Below are 15,309 nucleotides of genomic sequence, written 5' to 3'. Positions count from 1 at the left end.
CCGGTTAATGGATCACTGTATATTTTTCACTAATAATCACCTTAGCAGTAGATCTGTCTATCTGTATTGTATCTATTTGTTGTAGTTACTGTCTGGGTGTTTGACGACGACACGTAAAGCCCCGTCAACTAATGAATCCAGTCAGTGGATACCTTGTTATCAATGAATCCGTTTGAAATTGGATTAGTGGATCACTGGGTGATTTTGGACTAGCTCATGAAAAGGAGTACTGGAAAAATATTAAACAGAGTAATATGTATTCAGTTTGATACAGAAAGTATAACTTGCGTGTTTGGGAACCGGTGGCTTCTGGAGATGAAGATTACTAGAGGAATATTTGATTTTCGTTGTGTATATTGCGACCTCTGCTAACTACAGGTTTAGTGTGTTACCGCAAACTGTATACGTCATTCCTTCACAATAAGTACTAACAACTATACACTGTTTCTCATATTTCTACAAAACTGTACATTTTTCGTATTTCCTCGAGATTTTGCACCTCTTCACATTTCAACAGGAATGTTTTACTCCCTGGTATCACTAATTTGTACGTCAAGTACACTAGCCGACCTGAGTGGGAGGGTTCTGGCGACTGCTGACAACTGTTTACAACATGAACTTGCCTCATCATTTATCTATATACTGTAATACGGTACCACTGTGGTATACACTAATGCACTATATGTAACACACTATTATCAGGGAGACTGTCTTTCCTCTGACAAAAGCTCTAATATGATTTTGCACTGACACTCTAGGCCTAAAGTCCCCCTCTAAGAGTATGTCTCTGCTTTGTTATTGCACAGTGATTCTCCTTTTTTGACTCAGTAGATATTACTTTCTGCTAGATTAGTTCCGAGCGCTGGAGGGATATATCTTATAAGTTCATTGGCACATTTTAAAGTTCTAGCATGCAAGAAAGACCGTGAAAAAACACGTAAGATCGTATAATTGATGATTTTAGAAACCTAATTTGAACATTTGAATAATGCCATAACTGATGTTGACCCATGAATAAATTTATTACCGAACAAATAATACCACGATAAATCACAAATAATGCAAAAAAACAATACAGTAAGATTCTAACCTTAATATCATTTCTATACATGGACATCTGTCCTGTGGATGGGAAAGACATTGCAATGACTCTGTGTGTGACGTAAGTCAAGTCCAGGTCAAAGCCATGTTGCTGGTAGCGTCTCTTGTTCTGGGACACAAACTGTCGAGCACCAGTCTGAAGGTGCTGTCTCTCCCACAGGATGCGTGTTATTCTCACCAAACGAATTAGTCGCAGAGCCACTATCAAACTGTAAGAAAATAACCATCCGGTAGTCAAATTCATTTATGATTATTTTTATATGTGTATACTGTATGCCAGATAGGAGCAAAGTATCCCAAAGTTTCTTCTTCTTCTTCTTTCAACAAACCGGCCCTATCCCACCGAGGCAGGGTGGCCCAAAAGGAAAAACGAAAGTTTCTCCTTTTAAATTTAGTAATGCGTACAGGAAAGAGGTTACTAGCCCCTTGCTCCCGGCATTTTTGTCACCTCTTATGACATGCATGGCTCACAGAGGAAGAATTCTGTTCTACTTCCCCATGAAGAATATAAACAGGAACAAGAACTAGTAAATAAATAGAAGAAAACCCAGAGGGGCGTGTGTGTATATAGTATATGCTTGTCTATGCATGTGTAGTGTGTCCTAAGTGAAAACAGAAGTAGCAAGACATACCTGAATTCTTGCATGTTTATGAAACAGAAAAAAGACACAAGCAATCCTAACATCGTGTAAAACAATTACAGGTTTCCGTTTTACACTCACTTGGCAGGACGGTTCTCCTTCCCTGGGTAGTTGCTGTATACCAACCTACTACCTAGAAAAGTATTTCTATCTACATATAATAATAATAATAATAATAATAATAAATAATTACATAAATGGTACATTTTTTGAAAAGGCACCTAAAATGGAGGAAAATAGCAAATAATGTGGTAGCAGAGATAATAAATACCAGGAGGCAGCTCAGATGAAAATTTGCACACACACGAGCTTTTAAATCTCTGCACCAAATTCACCTTAAACCAGCAAATAATAGAGCCTATAAGACTGGAGAATATGCTGGACCTCATTTTCACTAACAATGATGATCTCATACAAAATGTCATCATATCAAAAACAATATACTCAGATCACAACATAATAGAGGTCCATCCAGACATGAATGCGGGGAGCCCCAGACAAGACAAATATGATCAGTCACGAGGGAGCCTTCACCAAATTCAACTTCAACAGCAAAAACATAAGGTGGGACCAAGTAATCCAAGTCCTAAATGATATAAATTGGGAAGATAGACTCAGCAACATAGATTCTACCCTATGTCTAGAACAAATGAACTCTGTGGCACTTGAGGTATTCTCAAGGCATATTCCCTTAAGGAAAAGGAGGAGATGTAAAACTAGAAAGAGAAAGGTGCTCCCTATATAGACGAAGGCAAAGAGTAACAGAGCGGTTAAAAGAGGCTAATATATCTGCAATACGTAGGGAGACATTGGCCAAAGAAATAGCAAACATGGAACTAAAGGTAAATGAATCTTGCAGGAGTCAAGAAACGCGAGAAGAACTAAAAGCCATAAATGAAATTGAAAGAAACCCAAAGGATTTCTTTTCTTATGCCAAATCAAAGTCTAGAACAACATCCAGTATTGGGCTCCTATTTAAACGGGATGGGTCCTACACAGATGATAGCAAGGAAACGAGTGAGCTACTCAAGTTCCAATATGACTCGGTTTTTAGCGAGCCACTAGACTGACAGTCGAAGACCCAAATTATTTTTTTATGAGAGACAGAATTTGGTAGACACACACTTATCTGATATTATCCTGACGCCAAATGACTTTGAAAAGGCAATAAATGACATGCCCATGCACTCTGCCCCAGGCTCAGACTCATGGCACTCCGTGCTCATCAAGAATTGCAAGAAGCCCCTATCAGGTGCTTTTAACATCCTGTGGAGAGGAAGCTTGGACACTGGGGTCATCCCACAGTTACTCAAAACAACAGATATAGCCCCACTCCACAAGGAGGACAGTAAAACAATAGCAAAGAACTACAGACCAATAGCGCTAATGTCCCATATCATAAAAATCTTTGAAAGGGTTTTAAGAAACATGATTACCACCCATCTAGATACCCATCAGTTACACAACCCAGGGCAGCATGGGTTTAAAGCAGGTCGCTCCTGTCTGTCCCAACTACTGGATCACTACGACAAGGTCCTAGAAGACAAAAAGAAAGCAGATGTAATATATACAGATTTTGCAAAAGCCTTCGACAAGTGTGACCATGGCGTAACAGTGCACAAAATGTGTGATAAAGGAATAACAGGAAAAGTCGGTAGATGGATCTATAATTTCTTAACAAATAGAACACAAAGAGTAGTAGTCAATAAAGTCTGAGGCAGCTATGGTAAAAAGCTCTGTTCCACAAGGCACAGTACTCTCCCCCATCTTGTTCCTCATCCTCATGTCGGACATAGGGATATAAGCCACAGCGCCGTGTCTTCCTTTGCAGATGACACCCGAATTTGTATGACAGTGTCCTCCACTGAAGACACTGCAAGACTCTAGGTGGACATCAACCAAATCTTTAAATGGGCTGCAGAAAACAATATGAAGTTCAATGATGAGAAATTTCAATTACTCCGATGTGGAAAATGTGAGGAAATTAAAACCTCATCGGAACATAAAACAAATTCTAGCCACACAATAGAGCGAAAAGCTAACGTCAAAGACCTGAGAGTGATCATGTCAGAGGATCTCACCTTCAAAGACCATAACATTGTATCAATCACATCTGCTAGAAAAATGACAGGATGGATAATGAGAATCTTCAAAACTAGGGAGGCCAAGCCCATGATGACACTCTTCAGGTCACTTGTTCTATCTAGGCTGGAATATTGCTGCACACTAACAGCACCTTTCAAGGCTGGTGAAATTGCTGACCTAGAAAATGTACAGAGAACCTTCACGGCCCGCATAACTGTGATAAACCACCTCAATTACCGGGAATGCTTCAAGTTCCTAAACCTGTACTCCCTAGAATGCAGGAGGGAGAGATACATGATTATATACCTGGAAAATCCTAGAGGGACTAATACCAAACTTGCACACGAAAATCACTCCCTACGAAAGCAAAAGAACCAGCAGATGCTGCAACATCCCCCAATGAAAAGCAGTAGTGCCACTAGCACGATAAGAAACAACACAATAAGTGTCAGGGGCCCAAGACTGTTCAACCGCCTCCTAGCATACATAAGGGGGATTACCAATAGACCCCTGGCTGTCTTCAAGCAGGCACTGGACAAGCACCTAAAGTCAGTACCTGACCAGCCGGGCTGTGGTTCGTATGTTGGATTACGTGTGGCCAGCTGTAACAGCCTGGTTGATCAGGCCCTGATCTACCATGAGGCCTGGTCACAGACCGGGCCGCGGGGGCGTTGACCCACGAAGCTCTCTCCAGGTATAGTGCGGAGCATTTAGGGCAAACTTCAACTGCTGAGTTTTAATGAAGGTATATATATATAGTTGATGGGGAACTATTTAAAAATTATGAGTTTAGTAAATTTTCCGATTCTAAAAATTAATACTAACTGTTATAACAACTTAAGTAACAAATCTCTACATAAAAATGCTCATGGTCTTGATATGCCTTCAAGGCATAGCAAGATACAGATATGTAAATACACAAATAAATCAGAGAGTGCACTAGTCTTGGGTGTGAGAAGGAGCACATGTCCATGTGCTACAGTGGAACTCCAGCAACTTCAAGAGATAGAAGGAGACATATACAAAAATAAACTGAGCAGGACAGACAACAAGGATATTCTTCTCCCAAACAGTGATAAACATATTCTGGAGTTTACCTTCCAAAACAACACTTCATTATTCACCTAGAGAAACTCATTAGGCAGAATGAAAGAAGAATGCAACTTACATCGGGCTTTCTGTCTATTCCAAGACCACAACAGATAGTAACTGACAGGTACTAATATAGGTAAAGTCTCAGGTATCATGCTCCAAACTCACTCAGTATTTCATACTCTCCAGTGAATATAACTTTATCTTAAAAAATCAAAACACTTTAAAGCACTTGAAATACAACATGAGTGATAATTTCTTGGGTATTCACTTTGACAGTAAACTTAAATTTAACAAACACAGCCAACATATATCTAGGCAAGTTTCTAAAACAATGATCGTTCTTTCTAAATACAATACTACTCTATCAAATCATCTAAAAAACTACAAACCAGACAGCACACTCGCCACTATTCATACATGATACTTCTAAATGTACGAAGAATCTAGACTTACTACTGTGCATATTACATGTACAAAACACTCATCGCAAAACCCTGGGCCAAGACGATGTCTAGAGAGCTGCAAGAGACCACACAGGCATAATATGTTCCGTACCTCAACTGCTAGTGACCTCAGTTCACACAGTGATGTCCGCGGGTCAATCCCCGGTATGGGTGGAAACATTACGACGTGTTTCCCTAAGACACCTGGTGTCACTGTTCACCCATCAGTAAAATTGGTACCTGGGTGTTAGTGGCTGGCGTGGGTCGCATCTTGGGACAAAAATGACTTAATTTGCCCAAAGTGCTCTGCATGACAAGGGGCTTTCTATATAGACAGAATTACGGAGGCATTGGAATACGATCAAAACGCAGATGTGATTTACACAGATTTTGCAAAGGCACTTGACAAATGTGATCATCGAGTGATAGAGCACAAAATGATGGCCATGGGCATTACGGGGAAGGTAGGCAGATGGATTTTCGGGTTCCTAACACACAGAACACAAAAAGTAGTAGTGAACAGGGCAAGATCCAGCATCAGCGAGGTCAAAAGCACTGTCCTGGCACCTCTGCTGTTTCTCATCCTCATAGCAGACAGATAAAAATACCCGGCACACTTTTGTATCATCATTTGCAGATGACACTAAAATAAGCATAAAAGTCACTATGGGAGAGCACACTGAAAAATTACAGGAAGACATAAGCAGGGTTTTCCACTGGGCAGTGGAGAACAACATGACGTTCAGTGGCGAAAAGTTCCAGCTACTTAGGTATGGAAAGAATGAAGAACTTAAAAGGAACACTATATACAAAACTCAAGAGGGTCACCAAATAGAACGAAAGGAACACGTAAAAGACCTGGGAATAATTATGTCAGCTGACCTTTCTTTTAAAGACCATAACAAGACAAAAATCACGACAGCCAGGAAGATGACGGGGTGGGTATTGAGAACTTTCAAAATAAGGGAAACAATGTCGATGGTGACACTCTTCAAATCGCTAGTGCTCCTTCACTTAGAATACTGCTCAGTGCTGACGGCTCCATTCAAAGCAGGAGAAATATAAGAGCTGGAAGAAATACAGATATCGTTTACGGCTCACACTGAGCCAGTAAAGCATCTAAATCACTGAGAACGTCTTTAAGTCTTGAACATGTACTCACTGAAGCAGAAGAGTGAGAGATACATGATAATATATACCTGGAAACTACTCGAGGGACTGGTCCCAAATCTGCACACTGCCATAACAACATACTGGAGTGAGATATATGGAAGGAAGTGCAAAATACACCCAGAGAGGAGCAGGGTTCAGCGGGGACAATAAGGGAACACTGTATCAACATCCGGGGTCCCAGACTATTCAACATCTTACCAGAAGATATCAAAAACACGGCTGGAACAAGTTACCTGGAGTTTACCTGGAAAGGGTTTTGGGGGTCAACGCCCCCGCGGCCCGGTCTGAGACCAGGCCTCATGGTGGATCAGGGTCTGATCAACCAGGCTGTTACTGCTGGCTGCATGCAAGCTGACATACAAACCACAGCCCGGTTGGTCAGGTACTGACTTTAGGTGCCTGTCAGTGCCTTCTTGAAGACAGCCAGGGGTCTATTGGTAATCCCCTTTATGTATGCTGGGAGGCAATTGAGCAGTCTTGGGCCCCGGACACTTATTGTGTTGTCTCTCAGTGTACTCGTGGCGCCCCTGCTTTTCATTGGGGGAATGTTGCATCTCCTGCTGAGTCTTTTGCTTTCATATGGAGTGATTTTCGTGTGCAGGTTTGGTACCAATCACTCCAGGACCTTCCAAGTGTATATTATCATGTATCTCTCTCGCCTGCGTTCGAGGGAATACAGATCAAGGACCTTCATCCGTTCCCAGTAGTTTAGGTGCCTTATCGCACTTATGTGTGCCGTGAAAGTTCTTTGTACACTCTCCAGGTCTGCAATATCGCCAGCCTTGAAGGGGATCATTAGTGTACAGCAGTATTCCAGCCTAGAGAGCACAAGCGATTTGAAGGGAATCATCATGGGCTTGGCATCCCTAGTTTTGAAGGTTCTCATTATCCATCCTATCATTTTCCTAGTGGATGAGGTAGATACATTGTTGTGGTCTAAGAAGGCGAGATCCTCTGACATTATCACTCCCAGGTCCTTCACATTACTTTTCCACTCTACTGTATGGTTAGAATTTGTCGTATACCCTGAGACATTTTTAATTTCTTCAAGTTTTCCATATCTGAGTAGTTGAAATTTCTCCTTGTTGAACTTCATATTGTTTTGAGTGGCCCATTCGAAGATTTGGTTGATGTCTGTTTGGAGTCTCGCAGTGTCTTCGATGAAGGTCACTGCCATTGTGATCTGGGTGTCATCCGCAAAGGAAGACATGGAGTTATGGCTTACATCTCTATGTCAGAAATGAAGATGAGGAATAGAATGGGAGCGAGTAGTGCCTTGTGGAACAGAGCTTTTTACCATGGCTGCCTGGGACTTTACTCTGTTTACTATTACGCTTTGTGTTTTATTTATCAGGAAGTTCTAGATCCATCTACCAACTTTTCCTGTTATTCCTTTATCACGCATTTTGTGTGCTATTACACCATGGTCACATTTGTCGAAAGCTTTTGCAAAGTCTGTGTATACATCTGTATCATGTTTATCCTCTTCAGCATCCAGGACCTAGTCATAGTGGTCCAGTAGCTGGGACAGGCAGGAGTGGCCTGCTCTAAACCCACGTTGTCCTGGGTTGTGTAACTGATGGGTATCTAGGTGGTTGGCTATCTTGCTTCTTAGAACCCTCTCAAAAATTTTTATGATATGGGATGTTAGTGCTATCGGTCTGTAGTTCTTTGTAATTGCTTTACTGCCACCTTTGTGGAGTGGGGCTATGTCTGTTGTTTTTAGTGAGTGTGGGATGACCCCTGTGTCCATGCTCCCTCTCCATAAAACGCTGAAGGCACATGATAGGGACTTCTTACAGTTCTTGATGAACACGGAGTTCCACGAGTCTGGGCCTGGGGCAGAGTGCATGGGCATGTCATTAACTGCCTCTTCAAAATCTTGTGGAGTTATGATAATATGCGAGAGTTTTGGGATGACAGAATTTTGGGTTTCACTCATAAAGAATTCATTTGGGCAGTGGATCGCTGAACACTGAGTCATATTGGGACTTTAGTATCTCACTCATTTCTTGGCTGTCGTCTGTGTATGTCCCATCCTGCCTAAGCAGCGGCCCAATAGTGGATGTTGTTGTTTCCCAAGATTTGGCATAAGAGAAAAAGTATTATTTTTTTTTAAATTTCCTTTATGGCTTTTAGTTCTTCCTGTGATTCTTGTCTCATATAAGATTCTTTCAGCTTAAGTTTGATATTTGCAATTTCATTGACTAGTGCTTCCCTTCTTATTTCAGATATATTGACCCCACTCAGCAGCTCTGTGACTCTTCGCCTTTGTCTCTATAGGGAAAGTCTCTCTCTTTCTAGTTTGCACCTTCTCTGTCTTTTTCTTAATTGAGTGTGTCTTGAGCAGATCTCAAGAACCACAGAATTCATTTTTTCAAGGCAGATGTTCGGGTCCGTGTTGTTTAGGATATCTTCCCAGCTTGTTTCATTTAGGATATGGTTTACTTGGTCCCATTGTATGTTTTTGTTATTGAAATTGAATTTCATGAAGAGACCTTCATGACTGCTCACATTTTGCTGGTCCAGAGCCCTGTGCACACATGTCTGTACCTCTATTATGTTGTAATCTGAGTGAAGAAGCCTGAGTGTAGAAGCCTTCTAGAGGAAACTGGGCAAGTATCTTCAAGAAGGCACTGGACAGGCACCTAAAGTCAGTACCTGACCAACCGGGCTGTGGTTCGTACGTCAGCTTGCGTGCAGCCAGCAGTAACAGCCTGGTTGATCAAACCCTGATCCACCATGAGGCCTGGTTTCAGACCGGGCCACAGGGGCATTGACCCCCAAAACCCTCTCCAGGTAAACTCCAGGTGCCAGATCAACCAGGCTGTGATGGATATGTGAAGCAGTCGGCCTCCAGCACCAACAGCCTGGTTGACCAGGCAAGCACCAGATGAGCCTGGCCCATGGTCGGGCTCAGAGAGTAGAGAAACTCTCGAAACTCTTCAATGGTAAGGTAAAGGTAAGGTAGCATGTCATTGATGTCAGCTAGGACTGTATACCTTGTATATGTACTTGTAGATATATTATTATTATTATTATTATTATTATTATTATTATTATGCCTACACAGGCATAATATGTACTACTAATAAATATTGTACTTCGTTGATATTCCCGATATACGATGTTAATATGACACAATATGCGAGATGTTAGTATGAAACGTTGTAGTATGAAACATTGCATGAAGCGTTTTAGTATGAATCAAGAAGAAAATAAACAAGAGTCATAATGAAGGAATGAACGAAGGTCGTCCCCCAGACTTGATCAAGTCTGTGGTGGACGAGACATGTTCTCAAAGAAGTGCCATAAACTGAATATTGCGTCTTACTGACATACACGTTGGTATGTAATACAACTGATACACATACAGGTGTACGACTCAGCCTGAGTAAAAACTCGAGGCAACTCAAAGGATCAGAAACCTGAAATAACCTACCAGAAAGATGAAAAGAATCTCTATCTTACAATATATTCAAAAACTGAAAAAAAAAAAATCCTATGTCAATTGTATTGCATACCGCCAATTGTGACCGGGTGTGGACGTGTGAATTGTTCATTACTCTATAATTTGTTCATGACTGTATCCATGTATAAACCTAAGTAATTTACTTACATGATTCATTACCTTTGTAACTTGAGCTATCAAAACCTTGGGGCCCAGTCCCTGGACCCATTATGTACCTCTGTAATCCGTAAATACTTTTGTAACTTGTCATGATTGTGACCGTATCTACCTGGAGTTCATTACCTTTGTAATTTGTTCAGCTATCAAAATATGGAGTCCAGTTCCTGGACCCATTATGTACCTCTGTAATCTTTTGACTACCGCCCACAGGATGGGTCTGGGGTGCATAATAAACATAATAAACTAACTAAACTACCGCCAGCTTATGCAATTGCTACCTCATCACTGAAATCTAATACACTTTATTATGTACAGAATTTATGCATGGTGAATAGCCATACAAAACTTAAATTGAAACTTTATTCAAATGCTTGTATTAGCATTAGGCAGTTCATCAGTACTAATTTTAGTAGTCTGCCAGAAATGCTAGTAATAACCAGAACTGTACGAGAAGATATATTCCCAGAGTTAAATCAACACACTGCAATTCTAAGCAATAAATCTAAATATGACGTTAATTCGAGCTGTATGTATTTTCTGTAATATCTACTAAATCATAGTAGTTTTCGCTCTGTTTATGTTTGAACTTATTTCAATGTACTTGATGAAACACACAAACACCTGGTGCAGTGCAAACCCAAGTCTACGTATTGCTTTGTGGTAAATCACCAGCTACATTCTGACACATGAACAAAATACTGCTTAGCATACATTCACACTTGTGCAACAGTTGGGAATATTTACTGAGGAAACGATTCGCCAGTGAGTGGCTTCTACAGTATAATACAGAGGCCTCGTGGTGGATCAGTGCCAGATCAACCAGGCTGTTACTGAACTGAACACATCGACTCAGGTTGAGGGACTGATTACGTGAAACTCCTTCTCATCTTCCACTTTTATTCTCTGTATTGGATTGAAGAAGCCACTGACTGGCTAATCGTTTCCTCAAGATTCCCAAATGTTGCACGTGTCTCATTGTCGATTTTCAAAACCATTTTCATACACTCACACAATAATACAGTGTCTCACCTAGCAGGGTTGGAAGACATGTTCTCCACACACACGGTGACCACAGAGAGAATAAACGTAAATACCACCAGGAAACAATCTAAGGCATTGTGCCATGCTCTGAAGAACACTCGGGGCCTGTAACGGAGAACATTATATATTTTAAAATATAACAAACATCACAGTCCATTATCTCTAAGTAATATGAATTAAATATACACGACCACTAGAATTATTTAATGATAAATAAGAGGGAGAACAAAAAAACTTAATGTTTCTTGCAAATACACATTCATCTAAATATCAATTTCTACCAAAGGACAGCTGATGCACAGTACCAGTGTAAGTTTTGGAGAGCATCTTAACTCTTACAAAGCAATGCTAAAAGTATTTAGGAAAGATACATGATGGTGTGGTAGCAAATACGGATATAAATAATTTCACTGAACATGATGTCCATTTCAAGGAAAGTTCCTTCATGCCGGTGAAGAGTTCTTGATACAAGGAATTGGAGTTACCCTCCTTTTCTTTCAGGCAAAACTGATTACTTCATATACCCCAGGTGCTGTATGACCCTCAATTAAAATAATGAGACAACGGTGTTTATGTGTAGCATAACTTGCGTCTAATTTAATGTAAACAATTATTTAGACCCTTTTTAAACAAATCATTTCCACAATTATGACAGTTTTTAGCAAACAGTTGTAGCTTCCAAGTGTTTGATTGCTAAGACTGAAGGAAGGAGACCTCAGTTAATGGTCCAAGTCAACCGAGTCTTAGCAATCAAACACTTGGAAGCTACAACTGTTTGCTAAAAACTGTCATAATTGTGGAAATGATTTGTTTAAAAAGGGTCTAAATAATTGTTTACATTAAATCAGACGCAAGTTATGCTGCACAAACGTCGTCATAAGCTTCATTCTCATAAGTGCAGGTTATTTGTGTACTGTTCCAGTCAGGGTACTGTGCCTTTTTGTTCTCCATCCAGGGAGGTGCTACCCTCGTGTTATGTCAGTGTTAAGCAGGATCATTTTCTTTCTGCCTCATGAACATATAAGATCACAATTAAAAATCGCAAATTTCTACTTACAGTTCATTCGGTATATATATTTTACTGTATTTTAATAGTTCTTAGTCTTGTAATTACTGTATTCCCTTTCTAATTTAGAAGACTCAGTCCGAGACTCAGCCGCAATGGCGATGAACCCTGGGACTATTAACATTACAGACAGAAGGGAGCACCTGAGTCCCAGAACTATTAACATTACAGACAGAAGGGAGCACCTGAGTCCCAGAACTATTAACATTACAGACAGAAGGGAGCACCTGATCCCCAGAACTATTAACAAAACAGATATATGGGAGTACATGAGACCAAGAACTAACAAAACAGATACAAGGGAGCACATGAACTATTGAACTATTAACAAAAGATACGACGGAGCATATGAATCCCAAACTAACAGAACAAATATAAACACATGAAGCCCAGAAAAAAATACATAGAAGAGAGCACATGAATTCCAGAACTATTAACAAAACAGACAAAAGGGAGGACAAGGGCTGCACACTGAATGAATCGTCGATTTTCTTCACAAGTCAGAGAATGTTTCCGCTTTGGCTCTATTATGTACAAAAGTTATAGTACTGCCATATGATGAACAAAAGAATAATTTTTTCAATGGTGGACCGGTAAGCCAGCTGAAGGCCTGGAGTATATTTGAAGAGGGTTTCGGGGACCAATGCCCCCCTCAGCCTGGTCTGTGACCAGGTCTCGTAGTGGATCAGGGCCTGATCAACCAGGCTGTTACTGCTGGTCGCACGCAGACCGACGTATGAACCGCAGCCCAGCTAGTCAGGTACTGACTTAAGGTGCCTGCTCAGTGCCTTCTTGAAGAGAGCCAGGGGTCTAATGATAACCCTCCTAATGAATGCTGGGAGGCAGTTGAACAGTCTTGGGCCCCTGGCACTTATTGTATTATCTCTTATCGTACTCTTGGCGCCTCTGCTTTTCATTGAAGGGATGCTGCATCTCCTGCCCAGTCTTTTGCTTTTGTTGGGAGTGATTCTCGTGTGCAAATTTGGGACTAGTCCCTCTAGGATTTTCCAAGTGTAAATTATCATGTATCTTTCTCGCCTGCATTCCAGGAAATACAAATCAAGGGACTTCAAACGTTCCCAGGAATTTAGGTGCTTTATCGTATTTATGTGTACCGTGAAAGTTCTCTGTACATTCTCTAGATCTGCAATTTCCGCTGCCTTGAAAGGGGTCATCAGCGTACAGCAATATTCCAGCCTAGAGAGAACAAGCAATTTGAAAAGAACCATCATGGGTTCTCATCCCTAGTCTTGAAGGTTCTCAATATCTATCCTATCATTTTTTAAGCAGATGTGATAGAAACATTGTTGTGATTCTTGAAAGTGAGATCCTCTAACATTATCACTCCCAGGCCTTTCATATTAGTTTTTTCGCTCTACTGTGTGGTTGGAATTTGTTTTATACTCTGATAAGGTTTTAATTTTCTCGAGTTTTCCACATCGAAGTAACTGAAATTTCTTTTCATTGAACTTCATGTTGTTCTTCGCGTCCGCTTGGAGTCTTGCAGCATCTTCGATGGATGACACCATCATGCAAATTCGGGTATCATCTGCAAAGGAAGACACGGTGCTGTGGCTTACATCTCTGACAGATACGAGGAAAAGGAACAGGATGGGAGCAAGTACAGTGCCTTGTGGAACCGAGTTTTTCACTGTAGCCGCCGCTGACTTTACTTTGTTTACTGCTACTCTTCGTGCTCTATTTGTTAAGAAGTTATAGATCCATGTACCAACTTTTCCTGTTATTCCTTTATCACGCATTTTGAGCGCTGTTACACTATGGTCACACTTATCGACGGCTTTCGCAAAACCTGTGTATACTTCATCTGCATTTTGTTTGTCCTCTAGTGCATGTAAGACCTTTACACAAATAACCCGCACATAGAAGAGAGGAGCTTACGACGACGTTTCGGTCCGACTTGGACCATTTACAAACTCGGGCCGAAAAGTCGTCGTAAGCTCCTCTCTTCTATGTGCGGGTTATTTGTATATCGTTCCAGTCACGGTATTGTGCCTTTTTTTTTGTTATTTATGTAAGACCTTGTCATAGTGGTTTAGTAGTTGGGACAGGCAGGAGCGACCTGCTTTAAACCCATGTTGCCCTGGGTTGTGTAATTGATGGGTATCTAGGTGCGTGACGATCTTGCTTCCTAGAGCCCTTTCAGAGATTTTTATATGGGATGTTAGTGCTTTCGGCCTGTAATTCTTTGCAATTGCATTACTGCCATCTTTGTGGAGCAGGGCTATGTCTTTTTTAGTGACTATGGGAAGGATCCTGTGTCCATGCTCCCTCTCCATAGAATGCTGAAGGCATGTGAAAGGGGCTTCTTGCAGTTCTTAATGAACACAGAGTTCCACGAGTCTGGGTCTTGGGCCCTTCTTGCAGTTCTTAATGAACACAGAGTTCCACGAGTCTGGGTCTTGGGCCAAGTTAATGGGTATGTCATTTATTGTTTTATGGAACTCTTGTGTTAGGGTAATATCGGAGATTTTTGGATTTACTAAATTTCAAGTCTGTCATAAAAAAATCATTTAGATTTTAGATTCTAAGTCCGGTTAATGGCTCGCTAAACACTGAATCGTTTGGGACTTTAGTATCTCACTCATTTCTTTGCTGTCATCTGTGTATGTCCCATCATGTCTACGCAGGGATCCAATACTTGATGTCATTTTTGCCTTAGATTTGGCATAAGAATAGAATTTTTTTTTTTTTAATTTCATTGACGACTTTAAGTTCCTGAGTTTCTTGTCTCCTGTATGATTCCTTACGCTTAAGTTCAATGTTTGCTATTTGTCTGACCAGTGCCTCCCTTCGTATTCCAGATATGCTGGTCCCTTTCAACAGTTCTGTGATTCCTTGCCTTTGCCTGTATAGGTAACGTCTCTCTCTTTCTAATTCACATCTTCTCTTCTCTCTGGGCTGTGGTTCGTACGTCACTTTGCGTGCGGCCAACAGTAACAATCTGGTTGATCATGCCCTGATCCACCATGAGGCCTGGTCACAGACCGGGCCACGGGGGCGTTGACCCCCGGA

The 15,309-nt window shown here is 41.0% G+C and overlaps 1 protein-coding gene across 2 annotated transcripts in view; it reads right to left on the bottom strand.

Moving 5' to 3' along the window:
* LOC128695977 (phosphatidylinositol 3,4,5-trisphosphate 3-phosphatase TPTE2) overlaps window positions 1-15,309 on the bottom strand; it is a 602,430-nt gene that overhangs the window by 151,135 nt on the left and 435,986 nt on the right. For both annotated transcript variants that reach the window (XM_070093099.1, XM_070093098.1), the window contains 2 exons: window positions 11,199-11,315; window positions 1,091-1,310 (listed from right to left, as the gene is read on the bottom strand). In XM_070093099.1, coding sequence (XP_069949200.1) covers window positions 1,091-1,310; window positions 11,199-11,315 — 337 coding nt within the window. The remainder of the gene's footprint in view (window positions 1-1,090; window positions 1,311-11,198; window positions 11,316-15,309) is intronic.

The sequence above is a fragment of the Cherax quadricarinatus genome, chromosome 41 (assembly GCF_038502225.1).
Source record: "Cherax quadricarinatus isolate ZL_2023a chromosome 41, ASM3850222v1, whole genome shotgun sequence".
Classification (NCBI taxonomy): Eukaryota; Metazoa; Arthropoda; class Malacostraca; order Decapoda; family Parastacidae; genus Cherax; species Cherax quadricarinatus.
Note: the sequence above shows the minus strand (reverse complement) of the source record. Positions and strands in the feature narration are given on the sequence as shown.